Genomic DNA, 24,272 nt, shown 5'->3' with positions numbered 1-24,272 from the left:
CTGCTTAACATCTGTCTTTTCCTCATACTTCTAACTATGGTGCAGTTTTGCACTTGGGACCGATTCCCCTTCAAATTCTGCTCTATTTTAAGCTAGTCTTATCTCACAGTGACTCTAATTTAGGTTAAACCTGACAAATGTGTGAAAATGATGGAGTAAAGCTCACATAAGCCAGAATTTACTATTTGTCCTTTATTATATGGATAAATGTGTTTTATAATGATGTTAAAATCTGAACAAAATATAGATTGTGGTCAAAAGATTCATAAAGGTATTAGTTTGCTAGTACCAAAGTACTGCATTTTGAAAATAAATAAATTAATTAATGAATGGGTTTGGGGCAAAATGCCACTGAAAATGACCAAAATGCTAGCTAATTCAAACTGTGTGGGCCAAAAAGCATCTTGCTTTCAGTGTAGTATTAATAAAATCATTTACATTACACAAGATTCTATTTTAATCCAAGTTAATCATTCTAATTATTCAGTTGAAAAACGAATTTAAATGAATTAAGTTGAAATATTTGTCAGAGTGTCCCATTAAATCCACTCCAGTGGGCATTTAACTCCACAAAACAAAATGCTTAATTTCCCAATACTACTATCCTCATCATCATCTTATTTATTTGACTTTATTCTATGATATTTTGGAGTACTTCAATTTGGTAAATTATGATATAAACCTAAATGATTACAGTATTATGTGTTCCTATAGCTCAACTGGTAGAGCACTGGCTTATCAAGCGCAATGTTGGGGGTTCGATTCCCCGGGAACACATGATATGTATAAATTGTTAGCCTGAATGCACTGTAAGTTGCTTTGAATAAAAAGCATCTGATAAATTTAAATTTGTGAATTTTAATTTTTTTATATATTTAAAATGTACATAAAGTCGGATCATTTAAATGATTAAACATGATTTTCAAGTCAAGTATGTATTTTACATGCTTTAAAAAGTGACAACCTCCTATCTTTAATTACCCAGGGTTTTTTTTTTTTTTTTTTCAGTTTACTAAAACGGCTCTGTGCTGTGACAAATGCATTTATAAATGTCTAAATATTCCATGTAGTCAATGAGATAACAAAAACAGCATGCAGAATTATAAACGAATTAGAAAAATGCAGTTTAAAACAGGCACACTGCAGGGCAATGCAGTCACAGAGTGTGTGTGTGTGTGTGTGTGTGTGTGTGTGTGTGTGTGTGTGCGTGCGTGCGTGTGTGTGTGTGAAAGGTTGCAGAATGTGAATATTACTGGCCATGAAAAGGGCACGCTTGTAGAAACAGTCAGGAATAACCTTATACCAGACTATGTGTCTGTGTTTTTGTGTCTGATGAAGAAATGTGAGTGTCTAAAGAGTCTTTGTGTTGCTTTAGACAGAGATACCAAATTGTGTTTTTCCTCGCTCAAACCTGCTGCAAGCTACATTTCTGTGCGACATATTGTATGCAAGGAAGGGCAACCACTAGCCAAGTATGAATACTTGAAAATACTTGATAGGTATGTCATTAGCGAAGCAAGAGCTTTGGGCTTCAGGTTGTGTTGCCCGTTTCTTAAATACTTGATTGAAGATGTTCCTTTTTTGGCAAAATGACGCATGATCTATTAGAAGCAGAAATCTTATAGGGACTGATAACACTGAGTTGTAACATGAAATAATGAAGTTGTATTCTACAGTAGACTCACCACTAAAACGACAACTTTACACCTTAAACAATACAAGCTTATGTACGGAAAATACATTTGAGATCCACATTACCATTTTTAAACCTTTCCTATTGACTTTCATTCCAAGTGCATTAGTGTAAACTGAGAGAAGGTCAGAGTTATTTTCTGTGTTTTGTGCATCACCGACGCTTGACTCCTTTGAGAGTTTTCACTTTCTGTACACCAATACGCAGCCCTTTATCACCTAGAAAGGCCAAATGAAAGCTGAGACCTTTGGGTAACGAAGTCCCTTAGAAATAGGACACCTAATGCACAGGGAACCCATGCATAAAAAGAGGCATAGAAACAGCACATAACACAGCACAGACGTTATCGTTATCGTTCTTCTGTAGAGGCAAAGGTACATGGCTGCTGTAATATACACTGAAAAAGCATTACATTATTCATATCTGTGTGGCGTAAAACAGGTGGTTACTACTTAAATAATGGAGGTTTGTAATATTTCGCAACGTAGTTTGTGGTTAATAAAAATAATGTTTGTGATTGGGATAATTATTTAAATGTTTTTTTAAGTCTGTTTTGCTCGCCAAGGCTGTACTTATTTGATAAAAAAAATGCAGTAAAAGTTGTGAAATATTACTGCAATTTAAAATAACTGTTTTCTATTTGAATATATTTTAAAGCGTAATTTATTTCTGTGAAGGCAAAGTTTCATTTTCAGCAACATTACTCAAAAGAACAGCAAATCTTTGAAACACAAATCTTTTAGAACATTATTAATATCTTTATAGTCACTTTTGATCGTGGTGATGATTTAATGTGTCCTTGCTGAATAAAAGTATAAATAAAAAAATTAAAAATGACTGACTTTTAAACAACAGTTGTGAGTACAGTAGGGAATTTGGTTTACATGAGGAGATGTGGTCTCTGTGTGCGCTATGTGATAAAGTTTTGCTTTGAAAAACACTTTAAAAGTTTTGTAGGATCTAAGAGACTAAACCGGACCCCCTAATTGGAGTCTCTGATCTAAACAAAACTCCCCTGAGCTGCATCTACAACCACAACTAAAACTAAAGCTAAGCTGAGGAAATGGAGAATTACCAACCTGCTTTCTTTTTCAGTAACAATGCTTGATCTGTGCCACAGATGCTATTTCTGAGCTCTCTGCGCTCTGAAAGCAGCCCAACCTCATGCAGTCCCGAGGTGGGTTGGGCGCTGTCTGTGGTGCTGAAATCAGCCATAGACAGTCTCTGTGTTCATTTGCTTGGTATTATATGAGGCAGGAATGTGCTGCTAGGTTGTACACATCTATTTCTATTCCTCGCTTTCAATAAGATATCACAGCCTTCAAACCCTTCGCAAGCCACTTAAGCTAGAGAATAAAAGACACATTATAAAATGAGATACTGGCCTAAGAAAAACACACACAATAAAGTCTTTGTGATATTCTGGGGCCGAATTCACAAACATTTTCAGTTACACTTTATTTAGGGACCAATTCTCACTTTTAACTATTAGTGCTTCTTATTAGCATGCAAATTACTAGCATATTGATTGTTAGTATCTATAAAACACATATTATGTCATGTCTTATTCTCCATGGCAATATTGTAGATCCCTAAATCCTACCCAATACCTAAACCTAAACTTAACATCTAACAAAACGAGATTTAAGACAAATGATAAATTAAAAGGTGTCCTTTTATTATTGCTTAGTTAACAGAATGCTGCACATTTCTTAGTAAACATTCAAATATGTAGAATGACATAACTGAATGGAAATTTTAAAACAAACACCAAATCAAGTAAATAACACTCTTCATATGAACAAACTAAGGCTTTGCCTGTGCCCTTTCCATTTAAAATTGGAGGTGACCACTGCATTTTTTCACAGTCCAAACACAGATGCTGCAAACATGAGCAGTTTCTAAATTACTGTAGATTGAAATGTTTCAAAATTTTAAGAAAAAACAGAATGGTCTGACTTTAGCTTTGTGAAACTATATTACATAAAACATCTGCATGAAACAGAAACAGCAGACGAGCATGAGATACAAATTCACTCTCTAACAGCAGGTGGCGCTTACAGATCAGCAGCTACAGCGTTTTCGTTGCCACTGTAAACAAAGCAGTGCTGCTACATTATTATGCAATATGCAGTCTAAAATACCATATAAACTTTTCTGAAGACAGTCAGTTCCCCTCAGAGATACATTCATATAAACTCCGACCCCCAACTGCATCGTGATTCATTTAACATCTAAAGCAATTTGAATCGTCACATATTTGTAAATCTTTTTTCAACCGGCTCGGGGTGCATCGATACAGTTTATATGGGAACTGAAATATCTCTGACCCTCTAATGTATCTACAGACTCCCCAGCATGACCAGTGCTCTTCTGTGTGAGACAACCATACCTGCTGGGATTCTGATGAAATTTTGCAATGCGATTACCTCCTGCTGTTTAGCACACACATGGGAGTGCAGACGGATGAGATAACATAGCCAACATAAAAAAAAAAAAAAAAAAAAACCAAGCAAGATTTAAATGACCAATACGTTTGTTTGATGGCCGTATAGCCTATTTTTGTCGTACATGTTCATTGAAAGAATACTGCCCTGCTTGTCAGGTTTACGTTAATCTGCTCACATGCTCACATCTGTAAGACCTCAAATAAAAAAGCACATGAAAAGCCAATCGGAAATATTAATCCAGTTTGAACATTTCAAGAAACTTCTAACACAAAGTCTTACAGACGTACAACATGTCGCCGCAAAATGCTTGGGGGAAACTAAACCCAGGAAGCAACATCTCAGCCTGTTGTTTCTCTTTCCTGTCTAAGTTGCTGAAATCACTAAATTAAACCACGCCAGTAGCCATGAGAGCTATTCACAAATCACGACGTCCTCGTGCTGAGTCGCACTCTGCCACAAGATTGAACAGCTGTCTTATCTCAACTCACAATCGTCCTCTCGGTCCAAAGCACGGAGAAGAACATCCGCCCCCTCCGAACCCGATCTAAATGCTCCGCTTGGCTAAATATAAATCATTTATCTGAAGAGTTCAAAATCAGATCAATTGAACTGTACAAGCGAAGCAGTTTGCAGAAAGGAAGCAAAGCAAGTTTGAAAAGAAAATGTCTGAGCTGAGCATGCATCTGTTCTCAGAAAAGATCATTGAGATTATAATGTGACAGATTTTCCTCTATGTCCTTCCAGGAATATACAATGCCATGGCTTTGTGTCTTTCATTTGCCTGTTCTCAAAGGAAAAATCTAATGAAACAGCTAAAATCAGGCCTCATTTCCTAATATTATTTGTTCTATTTGAAGCAAATTCTTGTCAGAAAAGGCCTCCTTCGAAAAAAATAATGGGGTCATGACAGGGGTCAGACTGGAACATGCTAAAAGGTCAAGAGGTTGAAGTTGTTTACTCACCAGGTCGTGGTTGGTTGAGTTGGAATCATCCTCGGGAAAGGGGATGTATACAGCTAAGGCCATACAGTTGGCGAAAATCGCTATCAATATAAAGATATCAAATGGCCTGAGATGAAAGTTAAGGAGTAGAACATAGAGAATCAATAATTACTAAGACTTAAAGTTAGAGGCAATTAATATATACATCCAGTCATTCTTGAAAAGGTTTACAAGTTTGCAACTGAAATCAATCAAACAAGAGAAAATCTGGCATAGATTGTACATATTTAAATATGACATTTAAATACAAGGTCAAAAAAGTGAATAACAAATAAAATTTCAATTCATCCCTCAAGTTGGCTAAATTAAAATGGAATGACTCCAAACCTATTATTCAAAAGTTTCCTAAACAAGGCTTAGGTTTTGTTTGATTGTTTTTTTTTTTTCTGGCAGAAAATCAGATTTGTTGCTTGGCTTGATAACATTTTCATGTACATTTTTTTAAGGGTCTGAAAAATGCATTTATGTTTTTGTTTTCTTTTTTTTTTTCTTTTTTTTTGAAGCCCTATATATTATTACAATTATGGCATAGCATTGCTGATTTGTTTTTATTTTTCAACCCATTCTTACCAATGCTTCAAAGACAATCATTTCTTGCAATTTTAACAAAACTTTACCTTTGGTCACCAGTTGGGTATATGTCCTTGGTGAATTAGCAGAATTCAAAAGAATTAGCAAAACAATATTTATCCAAAGCATCACAGAAAACCTAATTTTTAAGTTTACAAGTCATAAAAACATAAATACTATCCAATTATTGTATGATCACGTGTTATGTTCCATCAACTGGCCTGACACTCTCACACCAGCCCCTGTTCATCGGTACATCTTTATTATTAATCACAGCTAATTCTCATCTTGTGATTGCTCAAAGGGGTCAGAAATAACAGTGAGTAGCTACTTGCATGAGGTTTAACAGTAAAAAGTCCATTACAACCACACTGACTCAGCAGCTCTGCTTTCCTGCAAGCGAGACGTACAAAATATAAATACTGGTGTGAGTCAGAGGACCTGAAAATGTTGCCGTCTACATTTAATATTGGACAATCAGTCATTTAAACTTAAAGTCTAGTTTCACAAAAATGGAATATTAAAGCTGCAGTTGGTAACTTTTGACGCTCTAGCTGTTAATAAACAGAACTGCTTGCGTCTTGCGGAAGAACATTGTAGACGGAACTACTTCTCTCTGTTTATGTCTATGAAGAATCACAAAGGTACTGGGTTACTCCGCCGCGGTATCCCCGAAGCAATCTAAAATAGTCCGAATATAAACACTTACTATAGGTGCACCCTAGTGATTCAGGACAGGCTAAAAACCCGGTTTGGAAAATGGATTCATGGTGTACTCGCTTATTATATACATTTTTCTACATTTTGAACACAAACAAAGTTACGGACCGCAGCTCTGATTGGTTGTTTCTTACCGGGAGCGGTCCGTAACTGCAAATGGCAATAGGACCACTGGGAGGAGCCAGAGGAGCTTGATTTTTTCACAGATTATCTGTCTCATATTCTTCTGTCAGGACATAATGACAGGTATAACACATATGTAAAAAATATATTTTTACAAAAGTTACCTACTGCAGCTTTAATGTATCAAGGATACATTTAACACTTCATTCTGGGTTGCGTCTCACATTCTTTTAGGCCACACAATGCAATGTTCTAATTTTACGCTGCTAAATACCCTTATTAGGCCATGAGCTCAGACACTAAAATGTTGTATTATGTGCCATTCAGGGGAAGTTCTCTCTGACTTTCCCATGACTCCCTTGAGGAAACACAAGGCTGGTAGGGCTAGGCTAACCTTAGCTTTTGCATGTTCCTGCAGAAATGCTCACACCTGCTATGCTTGTTTCAATGTACATTACATTCTATGAAAACAATTTGCAGCTTAAAAAAAGAGACACAGATCCTATCTCATAGAGCTGAATCTGAAATCTACAGCTTGGAAGCCATTTCTCCTTTATCTTCCGTGTAGGGCCGGGGAACAGATGTTCTTTTCAAAGCTCAGCTATACATGCTGACTTGCGTTTGAGATGAAGGTGCTTCTCACTGCAGGGAACACAGCTTCGCTCTAATAAAGACCACCAGACGAGCTTTTACCAGAGATGACGAGCTGGGATGTCTGCTCTAGACGCAAAGGTGGACTATTTTCATTTGTTTACTTGTTCTCTTGATGATTCGGCTTAATTACTTCATTCTACCTTCACCTATTTTCAGTATATGCCACAAGCATACCATATGCACATTTTCTAGAGGAATAATGCCAGAAGAAACTCCAAAGCATATTTACAAACCATAAACTCTGACCTGAAGAGCCGGCCACCAGTCTTTCGAATGCAAGTCTGCTAAAACAGAATATTCTGAAATCTACCACATATATAGCAATAGTTCACTCAAAAGTTAACATTATGTCCCTGAAAACCTGTATGCTGCCATCTTTCCATGAAACAGAAACCGATTATTTGAGTAAGAGCTGTGCAATTAATCGAAATACGGTTTCTATTTTGGCCTCCAAAGATTATGAAAATACAATAATTGAGATAAAACTATTATTGCACCCCTTTCTGCTCCCGTTCCAGCAGTGCACTTTTGCTCCTCCATAAGAGTCAAATTTCACGCGCAAATCAGGAAAATGATGTAATGTGACTTTAGCAAAATGGCACGTGCTTGATTTATCAAAGTTGATTCGATTTTTCCATGTTTTTAAAAGCAAGAAAGAGCTATTGTGCGGTTCTCCAGGAGGCTTTCTTTGCATGCGCTCAGAGAACGAACAGAACAGAGACATGTAAAGTAAACTTTAAGCATAAGGTCAAATCTTAAATCACTTAAATAAAGTTTTGGTTATGTGGCGCACTCATAATTGTGTTAAATAATCGTGATTACAGTATTTACAAAAATAATCCTGGTTATGATTTTTGCCATAATCAAGCAGCTCTGATTTGAGTCCACTAATCTTCACTAGTCCAGTTTTTTTTTTTTACTTTTAGGGAAAAAGTTTTTGAAGTCAAGAATCAAGATAGAGTTGTCAGAAGCATGCTAGTGATGACGTTGAAGTCATGCAGCCATAGTGTATTTAGTCTACATTTACCTTTTTTACTTCTTGCAACTGTATTTAGGATCCAAAATTCATGCAAAGAATCTCATGGTGAACAAAACATCAAAAAATCATTAACTTTTGTTGTTCACAGAGCTGATTATCTGCCAAAAGCCAATGCAAAAGCCTTATTGTTTGTTGGCGAGGGAACTAGATTGATGCTAACTTCCTGGTTGGCCTAAAAAAAACACATTAGTGCAGCACTCTTTTGCAATTTTTAACAAGCTTCTATAACATTCTCCTCTTCCTCCACTGGTCAGACTTCAGATATTCCCACCTCCAATTCACACCATTGGTTAAGCCAATGCTTTTCTATTGTTTGACAGTCAAACGGCAATGCTTTAATAGCTCCACAAAGCCAAAATGCACACTTTCCACTGGATTCAAACTATAAGTGGCTTAATTACAGTTGACTCTACATATTAAATGGACAGATGTCCAAAAATTCTTGCTCACCACTGTTATTCAAAACCTATATGCATCTAGATATTTTAAAGTCAGGATACACAAAACTTTAAGGGTAACAAAAGTAGTTATATAGGTTTGGGACAACATGGAGGTGAGTAAATGATGACAGCATTTTCATTTTGGGGGACGAAATTGAACTTTTAAACTTTTTGAACACCCCAATAGTCTTAATATTAGTAAATCTTGACTGAAAAGCGATGTTTTACAAACTGTAAAGGATACTTCCATTCCACGAGGCTGATACAGGCCCGGCGGATGGGATTGTTGAGGTTGAGGCAGAAGAGAGCTCTCTGTGCCCGCGTGTTGGCCGAACTGCCCTGTTTTTTGCTCTTGGCATACTGCTGCCGCTTCTTCTGGGCCAGCGAGCCGACCGGTACCACTGACGATACAGGCACGGAGGCTGCGGGGGGTGCGGCAGGAGTCGCAGCACGCGGAGCAGGGCCGTTGGCGCTCATGGTGCGGGCGTGGGCCTGAGCGGGGCGTCCACCAGCATGGGCCTGCCAGGGGAGAGGGCACAGGGGTGGGTGCTGGAGCGAAGGGTCTCACCAACAGGCTGGCACGTCACCAGAGACAGCGACTCTGGTACTGCTGGCATAATTTGCCTCTGTGAAAGACAGAGAAGAGAGTTAGAGAGAAAACAGGGAAGCACAGAGAATATAGTGGGAGGCTGTGCAGTGACTTCCTTCACCGCTACATTATGCAACAATGTGGGTGTAGCAGGACTAAAAGATGCATACAGTATGTCTTTGGGTCTAAAGGCCAGGGTCTCAACCAAGGTTTGCGAGCAGTCCAACGTGTGAAGAAATCGGAACCAAAAGAACCTCTATATTTAAAGGAATAGTTAATCTAAATATGAAAATGATCTTATTTATTAAGTTTCACATCAAAAGTACCATAACGGTAGTCCATACGACTTATGCACTATATTTAAGGTTGTATGAAGCCATATGATAGTTTTGTTTGAGGATGGACCATTTTCACAGACTGTGATGATGTGCTCCCTTTTTAATAACATAAATATAGCAAAGCTGTTTTTATTTATTTATTTTTAACTAACGTACATTTCTAACACTATGAATTATAGTACCTTGGCATATATATAATAATATAATATAATATAATATATATATATATAATACTAATTTCTCTCTTTCAACCAACATAATCTTTTGATACCTTTTATTTCTTTTGGCAAGTCATAGAAGCACAATCATGTTTTTATTTTTATTTGCTGTTAAAGCAAATAAGAACACAAACATATATTTGTTTTAATTTATAGAAATTATATCTATAGAGATTTGCCCATCTATGATGACTTATGCTTTTGTGAACCCCCGAAATGTAAAAAGGGTCCATTTAGACCAAAATTTAGGTTGGTATTTGACTTAAAGGCACTTAAATCTTGTTTGATATCGGTAATACTTTACAATAAGGTCTATAATTAACGTTAGTAAATGCATTAACAATGAGAAATGCATTTGTTAAAGTATTTTAATAATATTATTTAAATACATATCATTCACTAATATTATCAGATGCTAATTTTGAGATTAATAACTGCTTAAGAGCTAGCTCATGTTTATCAACTATTTACAAATGGATTTTTATTAAGTGTTACCTTTAATTCTATATATTTTATTAACTGCTACATCATGGCATGACAAAACACAGCATCCTTGTCTTAATATGATATGACAATGTTTTATTCCATTAAATCAAAACCATGAAACCAGTAGCATCTAATATTCAAAAGTCCGATGAAGTGCAAGACTATGGTGCACACATGCCAATTTTAAACAAAAAATATGATTATTGTACATGTTACTATGATTTCTCAACAAACTAAACCAGGGCAGCAAAAAGGAAAAGCATAACATGTCACTTAAATGACAGAGGTATTATTAGGATACTGTCACAAAAAAAAAAAGTTACAGCCTGTGGAAAAATCAATGTGCGTAGCGTGACCCAATAAAAACCTGCTTGCAAAAAGATGCACTGTCGCAGAGAATCACACTGCCAAGATCCCCACATAAAAACACATTAGAAGCAAACAACAGCAAAAAAAAAAAGCATGCTCTGCATTCAAATACAAGCAAAAAGCACACATCATGGCTCATGGAATCCACAAATGTCACTCATATACATCAGAGTCCTTGAACCACTAGGCCCCGCAGAGGAAATGAAGACATGCATGGAAAGGTCACATCGCCTGTATACATTTCCCTTTAAGCATTTGTCTTCCATCGGATCGTGAAAAGCTAAGAAAGCGCATCCAAATGTGTCACAAATTCAAGCCATTGCTCTGCTGTCATTGGATAGGCTATACAATAAAGGTTATCTTCACACTAATGATATAGGACATTAAGTGCACTGTATCCTTGTCAATACTTGCTCATATTATATAGGTTTTTTGTCATTCCAACGTCATGCATGATGTAAACTGATAATGAAATATAATTCCTCAATACCTTCATTTACATAGTGCTTCCATACATACATAAACGTTGACATTTAAATTATCTTGTAGGACAATGACAAATATTGTCATTCTGACATCGCGTGGCAAGGATGCATGTAGATGCATAATGCATATATATGATGACATAGATGCGTATAGATAGAGAGGCTCGTGACTCTAAGACAATAACTGTAACGTTTCTCATCGAAAATGAAATATTCCATATACAGGGCAGCCCAATCTGTGTCTTTCTTTAGATGATGCCAATGATGCTCAGTTACAACAGCTGTGATGCGTCTTTATAGTCAGCGACTGTTTATTTCTTTTAAAGAACGCTTGATTATGACAAGCAGTAACAACATCAAAGGTCTAACGGGACCGAACGAGCGCAAAATCCTCTGCATCAGCATCATCAGCATCTTTTCAGCTCCGACTCGGAAGCAAAATGATCGCACTCCATCATTTGTTGAAAAAGAGCTATTTTAGCCAGAAACACGCAAGGCCGCTGTGTGCATATCGTACCTTTGATGAGGTCTTTCCGTTCAGCTGAGGAGGAGGAGGAGGATTCGGCTTATATCCAGAGATAAAACTCCGACATCGATTAAAACGCTCAGGTCCGATCTGACACGGTAGATTCAAATTCATCAGTATGCATTCGTTCCTTTGCGCGTGAGAGAGCGCGAGAGCTTCGTCGCGTTCGCCGCGCGCTGCTCGTGTTTAAGCGTCACGCGGAGTCGGTGAACGGTGAAACGAGCTGAACTCCCCCTCTGGCTGTGTGCAGTGTGCACGCACCAACCGCTTACTTAGTGAAGAACACTGCGAATCATTTAAAGAATCGGTTCGTTTAGATGGATCATTTCATAAAATCACTTTAGCTATCATTCAGGTCCCAATGTGGGATTTGATCTTTTTTTCTTCTTCTTCTTCTTTTTTTTTTATTGCTCTTGGTCGCTGATTTCTTTCTTTTCTCTTGTTTTAGGTGATATTTAGGCTGTTTCAACAATATTGCTGTTATCAAAAATGATCTTAAATAAAATGACATTTGTTCACAATATGTTCAGATTAATAGATAACTACTGTTTATTGTTTATTAATAAATTCAGATGAGTCATTATTGAAAAGTGTTACACATCACCAGTTAACAGGCAAATTTGGTTGCATAATTAAGTTGTGGTTATTTTAATATTATATTTAAAATGATTATATTAATTAGAATAGGCTATTTTTGGAATGTTGCGTCCCTCAACCAAAAACCAATCACGATAACAGCCAATCAGCTTCCAGTAAACCGTGTGCGTCAACAAACCTGGTGTAGAGGGAAAAAAGGGAAATTTCTAATTTAACCAAAATATAGAATAAAAGCAAATTCATGACTGAATGTCAGGTTCATATATTAATTTTCTATAATAAAGGAATGGGTGTGAATGTGCACGTGAATCTTCACCAAGAATCGGTTCAAAAGAATCATCCGTTCGCGAATCGGACATCACACTCAGTACAATCAGTAAGAATGAACAAACTACTGGCAGGTGTTTAGCAATACTGGAACACGTTAGAGCAAAAATGTGTTTGCTAATAATAATAATCGAAATAATATTTAGATTATTTTCAGTGATTGTGGGCCAACTGTAGCATCCAGGGTTTTTCTTTTCAGCAGTATTGTATTCTGCTCTTAACATATACATAGTAAGATATATATATATATATATATATATATATATATATATATATATATATATATATATATATATATATATATATATATATATATATATATATATATATATATATATATATATACAGGGGTGGTTCTAGGGTGAGTGGAGATCAGGGGCTTAGCCCAGAAAAATCCATGTATTTTTAATAAATCAGAAAGATTTACCTTGTTTAAAATATACAAAAACAATAAAAACAAAAACAAATTTAAAACATTTTATTTAAAGTATTGAGGAAAATACATTTGCTTTTTGCAAACAAAAATTAAGAATTGCAAAAGAAATGAAACAGCTCGAAAGCAATGTATATTATGTATATTGGGATCGCTACTCATTTGAGTCAGTTCGGGAGTTCGGAGCGGGATCGCGAATCATTTGAGTCAGTTCGGGAGTTCGTAGTGGGTTCACCAATCATTTGAGTCAGTTCGGGAGTTCGTAGCGGGATCGCGAATCATTTGAGTCAGTTCGGGAGTTCGGAGCGGGATAGCGAATCATTTGAGTCAGTTCGGGAGTTCAAAGCGGGTTCGCGAATCATTTGAGTCAATTTCGGGATCGCGAATCATTTGAATAAGTTCGCGAGTTCATAGCGGGATCGCGAATCATTTGAGTCATCTGACTCCAGTTTGCGAGTTGGAGCGGAATCGCTAATCATTTGAGTCAGTTCGGGAGTTCGAAGCGGGATCGCGAATCATTTATGTCAGTTTGGGAGTTCGTAGTGGATCGCGAATCATTTGAGTCAGTTTGGGGATCGTGAATCATTTGAATCAGTTCGAGAGTTCGTAGCGGTTTCGCGAATCATTTGAGTCAGTTTGGGGATCGCAAATCATAGCTGTATATGGATAGGCATTTTTAACTAATTTAGTAGCTAGTTCTAATTACGGTTTCCATGCTTGTTTAGGTGTGAAATGTGAACTCGTATTTTTTGTTTTAATGATGTGCCTTTTAACAGTATCAAGTAAAAAACTAAACAAATCGTGCCTAAAAAGTGCATTCATCTAGGCTAATGTAAAGTTACATGATGAAGTCATACTAGTGCCTGTGTTCATTTTGAGTGCGTTTTTCACTGCATTATTCGGTGTATTCAAATGCATTTATGAATGCATGTGAGTGATCACAAAATTCAAGATATGAACCCTTTGTGCCAAAAGGGTTCTTTCTTGTCTTTATAGAACTTTTTTACCATAAAAGGTTCTTTGGAGTTGAGTAAAGAACCCTATGGTTCTATTTAGAACCCCAATGATCCCTTTCTTCTAAGAGTTTGTTGTCATAATATATATAACATTATAAAACAGGAAAATAAAGAGATTTTCAAAGAGGAATTTTGTAATCAGAATTATCAGAAGAAACCCACATTATACATACATATATATCTATATTTGTGTGTGTGTGTGTGTGTGTTTCACATATTCTTATGAGAGGTGAGTCTACTTCTGGAGACTAGCAAACACAAATGGCAAGAATATGACAGTGACGTAATACATATTCTGCTCCACTGCAGTCAATAATCATTTATTTGGGCATGTTCATGAATACTTCAGTTTAGTTCATTGCCGATCAGCCTTAATCAAAGGAGAATCCTGTAATGTACCAGTTCAAACGATCTATCGACCATCTTTAGGAAAGACAACACCTGCTCACCACCTGTTCTTCTGAGAAACTCATACCATCTCTCACATTACCAGTCATGTCTGGACTATTCTCTGCACTCATGCAAACAACTGAACGTTCAACGACATTCTCGAGCTCAAATTTTTCAGGATTCATTGTTAGATAGAAAATTGTATGTTACTATATTTATAGATATATGTGATTGCAATATATATACAACATATGTGTATTCTGTAAAAAATATGTTTTTATAATTGTACAAATTACTGTTTATATGTGTATTTCTTTGTGGTGAATCCTTAAATAAATGTCTTCTGTTTCGCCTGTTTTAAAGTGAACAATTCATAAACGTTGAGAAAAAAAAATATTAAAATAATACTATAGAAATTATTGATCTATTAGCCTAGAGCAGGAATCAATGTTAGCTCACCTTTGGGATGGCTGCTTTTATGAATCTGATCAAATGCTGTCACGGAAGTCATGATGAAGCTCTACAGTCCATGTGTTTTTCTGAAGTGACCGGTGAAAGGTTCAGGCAGGCCTTGGGCTCGCTGTGAGACCGGGATAGATTTACAGCCGGTGTCCACTTACCTGTCTAACAGATATAATGGTTTCTGCCTGAAGCAACTTTAATAATTAAATGCCTCATTAGGTATTTCAGCCAATCAGCATTCACAATTTCTTCTGTCATTGTCACATGATATGGGCCTTTACTATACAGTGAAGAACACAGGAATACATATACATATACAAATAAAAAATAAACATCCAAGGACTGATTTTTAAATCTAACAGATTTCAATTGTATTTGTTCTCCGAAAGCCAACAAAAATGTTCTTGGACGCTTTTTTGTATGCCTTTATTGTTTATTGTTGTTACTTTTCAAATGAGTTTTAAGTTGTTTTCTCAGACCCTGATCTTACACCAGTGGTTTTTCTAAGTTATTGGAATGTTTTATATGAAAATACTATTTCAGTGTTTCTAAATATGTTACTTTCTCTTTAATTTTGCTGTTTCTTTGTCATTTTTGTGAAAATTACTAGTAAAAATTGTAAAAGGATATTAAACACCATCTTTTTTTTCAAAACAATGATAAAAATCTGAATGATCAAGACCGTCATCAATATGACCTAAAGAGAAAACGTGAAATAATTTATCTTAATCATTTCAATAATAATTAACACAATAATCAACTCAAACATTTCAATATTTATTTTGTGAAAATATTACAAATACAATTATTACTAATATATTTATAGTTGATAAATTATATAATTCATATTAATAGTATAGTTTTCCCCCTTTTAATCAAGCTTTCATTGAAGGTTAGTGTTTATATTAAGTTATAAGTTTGTCAAATTATGCAAAAAGAATAAATATGTATATATAAACATTAATTTAACAATTTAAAGAGGCGTGTCTTTTGCCTTTCTCATTTCTGTCCCTGTGTCTCTTTCTCTCACTAAGCTTCTGCGTCTCTCTTCTTCATCACTGGTGAAGTGAAGCTCATGTAGCATCAGAGGTATCTGTTGGCAGCAATGAGAGCCTTGCTTGTGTCATGGTGATCTTTACCACTATTACTGCCAATAGCATGCAGTGTTTTCTCTTCAGACAATTTACACTTATTTTGTGAGAGTCAGCAATGTTAAAATGGTTCCTCATATATATAATTTTATTTATTTATTTTAGGAGAGTTGTGCTTATAAAACTTACAATACTGCTGAAAAGTTTTAAAGGATTTTTTGGGAATGTTTTTGGAAGAAGTTGCTAATGTTCACCAAGGCTGAATTTATTTGATCAAAAATAAATAAGAACTATAATACTGTCTATTTGAATATGTTTTATAATGTATTTTATTTTTGTGATGCAAAGCTGAATTTTCAGCATCATTACTGCACTCTTCATTGTCACATGATCCTTCAGAAATGTGCTGATCTGCTGTTAAAAATATGTTTTTTTAATCATTATCAATGTTAAAAACAGTTGTGCTAAGGTAATTAGTAATTAGTAATCAGTAATTAATGACAGAGTTATATCATATTTTTGTGTAGGCCATAATTTATTTTTCAGGATTTGATGAATATAAAGTTCATAAGAAAACAGCATTTAATTTAAATAGAAATATTTTATAATATTAAAACTGTATTTACTATCACTTTTATTCAATTTAATGCATCATTGCTGAATGCAAGTATTAATGTATTGGGAAAAATCTTTCTAAAAAAATTTTTAATCTAAAATTCTTCTCATTTATATACCCCAGAATGGCAGAATTTTATTTTTATTTTTCCTTTTTTATTGGTAAATCAACACTTTTTTTTTTTTGTATTTTTAGAAATCCAATTCAAACAATCAAATTGTGATATTATTGTAAGTAGATTATTTATTTATTTTTTTTACACTGGTTAGCTAATACAAAATTGGATAAGGTTGATATGAGAGACTATGTTGTATTATTCAGATGGTTTAAGTGTGTGTGTGAAGAGTCCTCAGGGTCAGTTGTAGTGTGTTGTCATATTTCTTTCTTTCACTCTCCCTCTGTACCTGTCTATACCTGCCTATCTTTTTTTTATGCATTTATTTTGCTCCTATATGAGATTTATTCATTTCTCATTAGTTTAATCACTTCCTCTCATTTCTGGGTACTTTCCTTGTAATGTAAATTTGTAAAGAAGAAGAATACACTACTAAATGTTTCTGCCCCGTCAGGCTGTGTCACGTGATCCTTCCACTAGTTGACTGCAGTCTAAATGATTGACAGCGGTAGATGACTGACAGCTGACCACCCCTCCCCTTTGGGAGCTGAGGCTAAGTGTGATGTCACTGTGGCACCCACAGAGTGACTTATGGGTAATCGAGTGAGCATCAAGGAGCCGACTCGTCCCTCAAGGAACATCTGGCATTAAAATCAAGTTTGTCTCAGGAGCATAGGCTGCTGCTGTGTGTGTGTGTGTCTGTGTGTGTGTGTGTCTGTGTCTGTGTGTAAAAATCTTTAATATTAATAGTGCATTGTAGCCCATTATCTATATATATATATATATATATATATATATATATATATATATATATATATATATATATGTGTGTGTGTGTTTGTGTGTGTGTGTGTGTGTGTGTGTGTGTTTACATTTAGTTTACATTATAATTTATGATTTACATTTACAAATATTAAATAAATAATTCTAATAATTAAAATATTTTAGATTAAAATATATCAGAGAAAAGGACTTTTTTAGCAATTGACATGATGTAATTGTCATGATTTAGATAAAATAATATAATAAATAATATAAAATAATAATAATAATACATAATTCGTAATTTTATAATATTAAATATTACTATTAACAATGTGAATTAAATGTAATAAACAGGAACTGAATTGAATTGAATTACTTGAAATTAATGGCACAAAGCAACCTTTTTTCTGATTTTGGGGGTGAATATATAATAATGTTCATGTAAATTAGGTACATTTAAATTTTTATTGTCATTAAGGTATGTAAAAATCTTTGTAATTTATTTTGAATATTTGTAAATTTATTTATTACAATTTATTTATTTTATTTTATATATTATGTTATATATATTATTTAACATGATGGTAAGTTATGCTGATCTAAATCAAATAAGAAATAAGAAATATTTTAAATTCAAATATAACAGTGATTAGAATTAAATGTTAAACTGGAGTCATGAAAAAATTATTGCCTCTTCATGCAAAATTATTTTTTTCTTTTCTCTCTCTTTTTTTATCATTTGATTTTGTGATTCTGTATATTTGCTTTTGGTCTGTTTGTACTCTGTGAAGTGCAGAGCCACATTTGAATATGTATGTGAATATTAGCAGCTCTGTCACCAGAGTGGTGTTATTTAATATATCCCCAGGACTGTGCTCATATTGATTCAGGGCAGCCAACACCTAGGTCTCCCAGATCGCATTGTGTGGCGCTGTGTTAACTTATGATTTTAACTATTGTTGTAGTCGGCACCGTTTGCTGCCAAAGAGAGTAAAATTAGAAACAGTCATGCACCCTGAATGTACATTCCCTTCAGGAGGTGAGGGACCACGGACCTCCCTGATTGGCTGACGTGTGTCACATGGGCACGTGTTCTCAGGTTAGGATTGGGTCACACATTTTGCAGCAGTTTGATGACAAGTGTTTCTGACTTGGACGGAAAGCCCAGGGGAGATAACTGCTTACTCAGAGATAAAGCGAGAGAGAATGAAAGAGAGAAAAAAAGGACAGCAGAGTGGGCAGAGACTGGCCTTATGACATCAAAACAGCTTTCTGAGAATTCGTATTGCACATTTCAAGATTTCAGATGTGCATTTCACATACCCGTTCCTTTTATGGACTGGAAATAGGAACTATTTAGCATTTGTTTTATCATTTTATTTGCTCGAGATTATTTGGCAAAGATGTACAAACGTAAATTAGCAGAAAATAAACAAATACATAAAATATAAATAATACAAAAATAAAAGTTTATCATAGACATTTGTAATTTAGACTATTTAAATAATAAAATAGATGGATAGATAGATAGATAGATAGATAGATAGATAGATAGATAGATAGATAGATAGATAGATAGATAGATAGATAGATAGATAGATAGATAGATAGATAGATAGATTAAATGGATTGTGGATTTCTTTCTTCCACACCTTCCCTCAAGACATTCTAGTCCTTGTCTGATTGTGAGTGACAGAGATGCAGTAAAATGACATCACAGCAGTCAAAATCCCCCACATGGCACGGGATGGCAGAACCCCTTGCACACGTGCATAACTGGACAACCTAAGCATGACATTGCAGCGGGGCAGCGAGTCATGTGTTCATCGTGCAAACACTGCCAGCTGTGTTGATTCACACTGCAGACAGACACCACATGATATCATCCCAGCTAATTTAAGAACCACCTCGCTAATGTGTTTTATTATTGTACCACTATGGCTATAACTGTATGATTCTAAACATTGCGTGCACTGGCAATTTGGAGGCAAAGTTCACCAAAAATTATCTGGACTTTTGTATGAATCACAATCTTTACTGAAGTCATCATAACTGTGTGACAAATTACTTTTTAAGACAAACATGAGGAATTTAGGTTATGATGTACATGAATACAGCTTCACTCATCTCAAATCACCCTTATTTGTACTAAAGCGCTTTATACAATACTGATTGAGCCAAAGCAGCTTTACAGTGTCTAACAGCAATATAGTTTGCAATAATGCGAGAAGATGATAAAACGGTCATTTATCCAGTTCATGGATGATTCAGTGATGTCATCATCTAGTTCAGCTGAGCTCTCCTCCAATAGTGTAATAGTGTCTGTGTAATCAGTCATTCAAGTGTACTCAGCAAGCCAGAGGCGACAGCGGCAAGAAGCCAAAACTCCATCAGTGACAAAATGGAGACAACATCTTGGGGAAAACCAGGTTCAGTCGGGACCAGACGAAACCAGCATGGCGTGGTTTAATTCCAGGCTGCAACACAGGTCAGATTGAGCAGAGGACTTGTCTGGTTCCTGTGGTCTTGTTCTGGTGGTCGTCGAGGTGATGAGGTATGCAGCAGGGGATCTGTGGGGGATCTTATGGTGCAGTGGCGTCCTCTAGTGGTGATATTTACAAATAGTAGGTCTCTGTCCTTTAAACTGTAGGAATAATGTTTTCTGACAGATGGGCACTAGACTGGACAGAGAATCAACAGCAGACATATAGCATCGAACATTACCATGGTATTACCAGGGTTTTTGCACTCTTGAGGTACTGTGTTATTTTGGGATACAATCTAACAACCTAATAGTCAAGTCAAGTCAAGTCACCTTTATTTATAAAGCGCTTTAAACAAAATACATTGCATCAAAGCAACTGAACAACATTCATTAGGAAAACAGTGTGTCAATAATGCAAAATGACAGGTAAAAGGCAGTTCATCATTGAATTCAGTGATGTCATCTCTGTTCACTTAAATAGTGTCTGTGCATTTATTTGCAATCAAGTCAACGATATTGCTGTAGATGAAGTGACCCCAACTAAGTAAGCCAGAGGCGACAGCCGCAAGGAACCAAGACACCATCGGTGGCAGAATGGAGAAAAAAATCTTGGGAGAAACCAGGCTCAGTCGGGGGGACAACTGTCCTCTGATCAGATGAAACCAGTAGTTCAATTCCAGACATTTCCAGCTGGGGAAACTCAACTGATTTTCTACTGTTTAGTGTTAATCATCATCTAACTCAACCAGTCAAGAGCCACATTTAGATTTAGATGTTATATGAATATGGTCCCTGAAGCATAGGTTTATTAGCTGACAATAATAATAAATACATAATCATTATAGGCACAAATACAAATGTACTTTTAGAAATTGTTTTTGAAAAATATGGTGTTATTGTTTTGGCAAGCTTAAATTAAAACTTCAATGAAAACTTGATATTCCTTTAAAATAATGTTTTAGTGTATCTTTTTTTTAAAGTATATTTTACTAAGCAATTTCTTACATAATTTCTTTGAGTTAGACCAAACTTTTATTTTGGTGGGTTGTAACCAGAGTTTCTGTGTTTTTTAATTAACTATTATTAGCTAATAGGAAGTATAGCATATCAAGCATACTCTACTGTGCAATAGTACTATATTTCTGTTTGAATTTCTTCAAGTTTTATTTTGACAGGTTGTCATGAAGACATTGCCGTTTCTGTCAGTCTGTGTATACGATACGAATGAATGACGATAGTTTTATCAAATGAAATGGTGAAATCCTCTCATAGCGCACTGACGTGCACATGTGTAGCATACATCATGTGTCAATATAGTGAAGAGCTGAAAACACCACGCGTGCTTCAGTGTGTGTGTGTGTGTGTGTGTGTAGTAGAGCACACATTCCCAGAGACGTGTATAGCAACACTTTAAGGGTTCCCATAAGCAGGATTTATTGTTGTGCCACCCTTCTTCAAATATAATGATGGAAAAAAAACTACTATAGGGGTGAAAAAATAACTTTAATCAAATAAAAAACTAAATGAATAAATTGTATTATTTACAAATCACAATTGTAGCTCTCGACATTTACCTGTGGCTATAACTTTATTATGACTCTTTGTGGCTATAACTTTATTATGAGTCTAATTATAGTCTCAATCATTCAGAAATCATGCAAAAGGAAACTAAGCAGTTTTGATATGAGAAAACCATGGTTTATTTTTGTAAGGGTTGTGATATGCACATTTATTGTTGAAGAAATTATAAAGCCTGTGTGATCTATAGCCAAAAGGTGTCCAAAAATGAAAGATTAAGTGAATATTTGAATGAAATTTTTGGTCAGTAGCCTAAACAAGGATTTGATTGCCCTGTAAGTGTAACAGCAGCAATCACATGACATTTGTAATAACATGTACATAAATTGTTTATTTTGTATTTGCCTACATTATGTATTTTAACAGTATTATTATTAACCAATCATTAGCCTATTGCTTCATTATTTTTTATATAATGCATTTTAAGCTATTTTAAAGGCTATTGATGGCTTAGGTCTGTTTTTATGGCAACAACAACAACAACAACAAAAATTTTACAGTATACTTTGTAAATTATTAGAGTTTGGGGATCGCAAATCATTTGAATCAGTTCGGGACTTCGGAGCGGGTTCGCGAATCATTTGAGTCAGTTTGGGCGTTACAAGCGGACTCGCGAATCATTTGAGTCATTTTGGGGATCGCGAATCATTTGAATCAGTTCGGGAGTTCGTAGCGGGATCGCGAATCATTTGAGTCAATTATTTGGATCGCGAATCATTTGAGTCAGTTTTGGAGTTCGGAGCGGGATCGCGAATCATTTGAGTCAGTTTGGGAGTTCGGAGCGGGTTCGTGAATCATTTGAGTCAGTTTGGGAGTTCAAAGCGGGTTCGCGAATCATTTGAGTCAGTTTGAGATTACAGAGCGGCTTCGCGGATCATTTGAATCAATTCGAGAGTTTGGAGCGGGTTCGCGAATCATTTGAGTCAGTTCGGGAGTTCGTAGCGGGTTCGCGAATTAATTGAGTCAGTTTGGGGATCGCAAATCATTTGAATCAGTTCGGGAGTTCGGAGTGGGATCACGAATCATTTGAATCAGTTCGGGAGTTCAAAGCGTGTTCGCAAATCATTTGAGTCAGTTTGGGGATCACAAATCATTTCTGTTAGGGAGTTTGGAGCGGGATCACAAATCACGAAAGATTCGCGCTCGTAAATTTTCAAATTGGCCATAACCTTTAATTCATTGCAAGAATTCGGTGGCAAGGCTTTCTTTTAGGGTGGCATTTGCCACCCTATGCCACCCCGGTAGATCCGCCCCTGGTAGAGGTCCTTTCTCGGTGCCTGATCCACCATCTGGTCTGGATACATCCTGGATCAAGGTGACTGCAGTGACCCTCTGATTTGGATACAGACTGGATCTGGTGGCTACGGTGACCTCAGAATAAGAGAGAAACAGACTAATATTAGCGTAGATGCCATTTTCTAACGATGTAATTATAAGCGAATCATTGTAGACCATTATGAGCATATAAAAGTATTTGTAAAGCTTAACAAATCTGTAGCTGAATTAAATTAAACTGATAGTAACATAATTGCTTTAAGCAACTGTGTGTAGTTTTGTGACTTTGAAGCCACCTACAGTTGATGTAGAACAAATACATCACTTGTTTGTTGATTCGGTATGTATCAATGTCACTGCTGCTTTATTATTTATTTATTTATTTTTTATAATACATTATAAATTCTTTCATACAAATTAAAGAAGTTTAAATGGGTAAATCTTACACATTTATTAATTCCTTCATTGTATTTTCTGACATGTTAATACACACTACATATGCTTATTCTGTGCATTTTAGCACTGATCGTGTGAAAAAATAAAATAACAGATATATTAAAGTTCAAATTTAAGATCTCTTTGAGCTAGTAAATCTCTTTCTCTTATAACATTAAATAAAATAATTTTCCCTCCCTGTCTAATATGAGTCAGTAGATTATTCTGGATTGTATGTTACAGCTGCAGGTGAAAATGTATGTAATCCAGGAGCACATCGCAACATGATGTATCAAACACACACACACACACACACACACAGAGAGAGAGAGAGAGAGAGAGAGAGAGAGAGAGAGAGATAGAGAGAGAGAGAGAGAGAGAGAGAGCAGTAGAGGTCCTCTCACATTATGGTCTTTTTTGGCCTGTAATTTCTCTAAAATCCACAAGATGGCAACAAAATTCTTCAACATTGAGTTAATATCTTTAGTGAACATGAGATTTTTATTTGTATTTTTTCCGTTTTCACTTTAATTTTAGTTACAGTTTTAGTAGTATTGTTGTGTTTTTGTCATTTAGCAGTTTTAGTTGTTTTAAATCAAGTCAAACTAAATTAATATGAGAAATGTTTGGCAGCTAGCTGAAACTAGAGGCTGGCAACCACTGTTGGGAACGTTACTTTAAAATAGTAATTAGTTATAGTTACTCACTACTTGTTCCAAAAAATAACTGAGTTAGTAACTGAATTACTTTATAATAAAAGTAACTCGTTACCAGGAAAAGTAACTATTGCGTTACTGTAAAAAAAAAAAAAAGTTGCTTTAGGCTATGTCAAATAATTTTTTTTTAGCAGTTTTCACAAGTCAGTTGAAATGGGAATAGAACAGACATGTAATGGAACAGACTGTAATGTGGAATGTAATGCATCTACCTGTTAATGAACGAGCTTTGGGACCTGTGTTCTCTAATCCAAAGAGCGGCACACAGAT

General features: G+C 35.5%; 1 protein-coding gene across 4 annotated transcripts in view; it reads right to left on the bottom strand.

Annotated features, from left to right (window-relative positions):
* LOC128022121 (voltage-dependent L-type calcium channel subunit alpha-1D-like) overlaps positions 1-11,950 on the bottom strand; it is an 83,796-nt gene extending 71,846 nt beyond the window's left edge. For 3 of the 4 annotated variants that reach the window (XM_052609385.1, XM_052609386.1, XM_052609389.1), the window contains exons 1-3: positions 11,693-11,950; positions 8,935-9,316; positions 5,106-5,211 (exon numbers count right to left, since the gene is read on the bottom strand). In XM_052609385.1, the coding sequence (XP_052465345.1) occupies positions 5,106-5,211; positions 8,935-9,167 (339 nt within the window). In that variant the 5' untranslated portion in view covers positions 9,168-9,316; positions 11,693-11,950. The remainder of the gene's footprint in view (positions 1-5,105; positions 5,212-8,934; positions 9,317-11,692) is intronic. The other variant, XM_052609387.1, reaches the window with a different exon arrangement.
* Positions 11,951-24,272: the final 12,322 nt, after the last annotated feature.

Source organism: Carassius gibelio, chromosome A11, assembly GCF_023724105.1.
Source record: "Carassius gibelio isolate Cgi1373 ecotype wild population from Czech Republic chromosome A11, carGib1.2-hapl.c, whole genome shotgun sequence".
In the NCBI taxonomy this organism is placed as follows: Eukaryota; Metazoa; Chordata; class Actinopteri; order Cypriniformes; family Cyprinidae; genus Carassius; species Carassius gibelio.
This window is presented reverse-complemented; position numbering and strand designations above follow the sequence as displayed.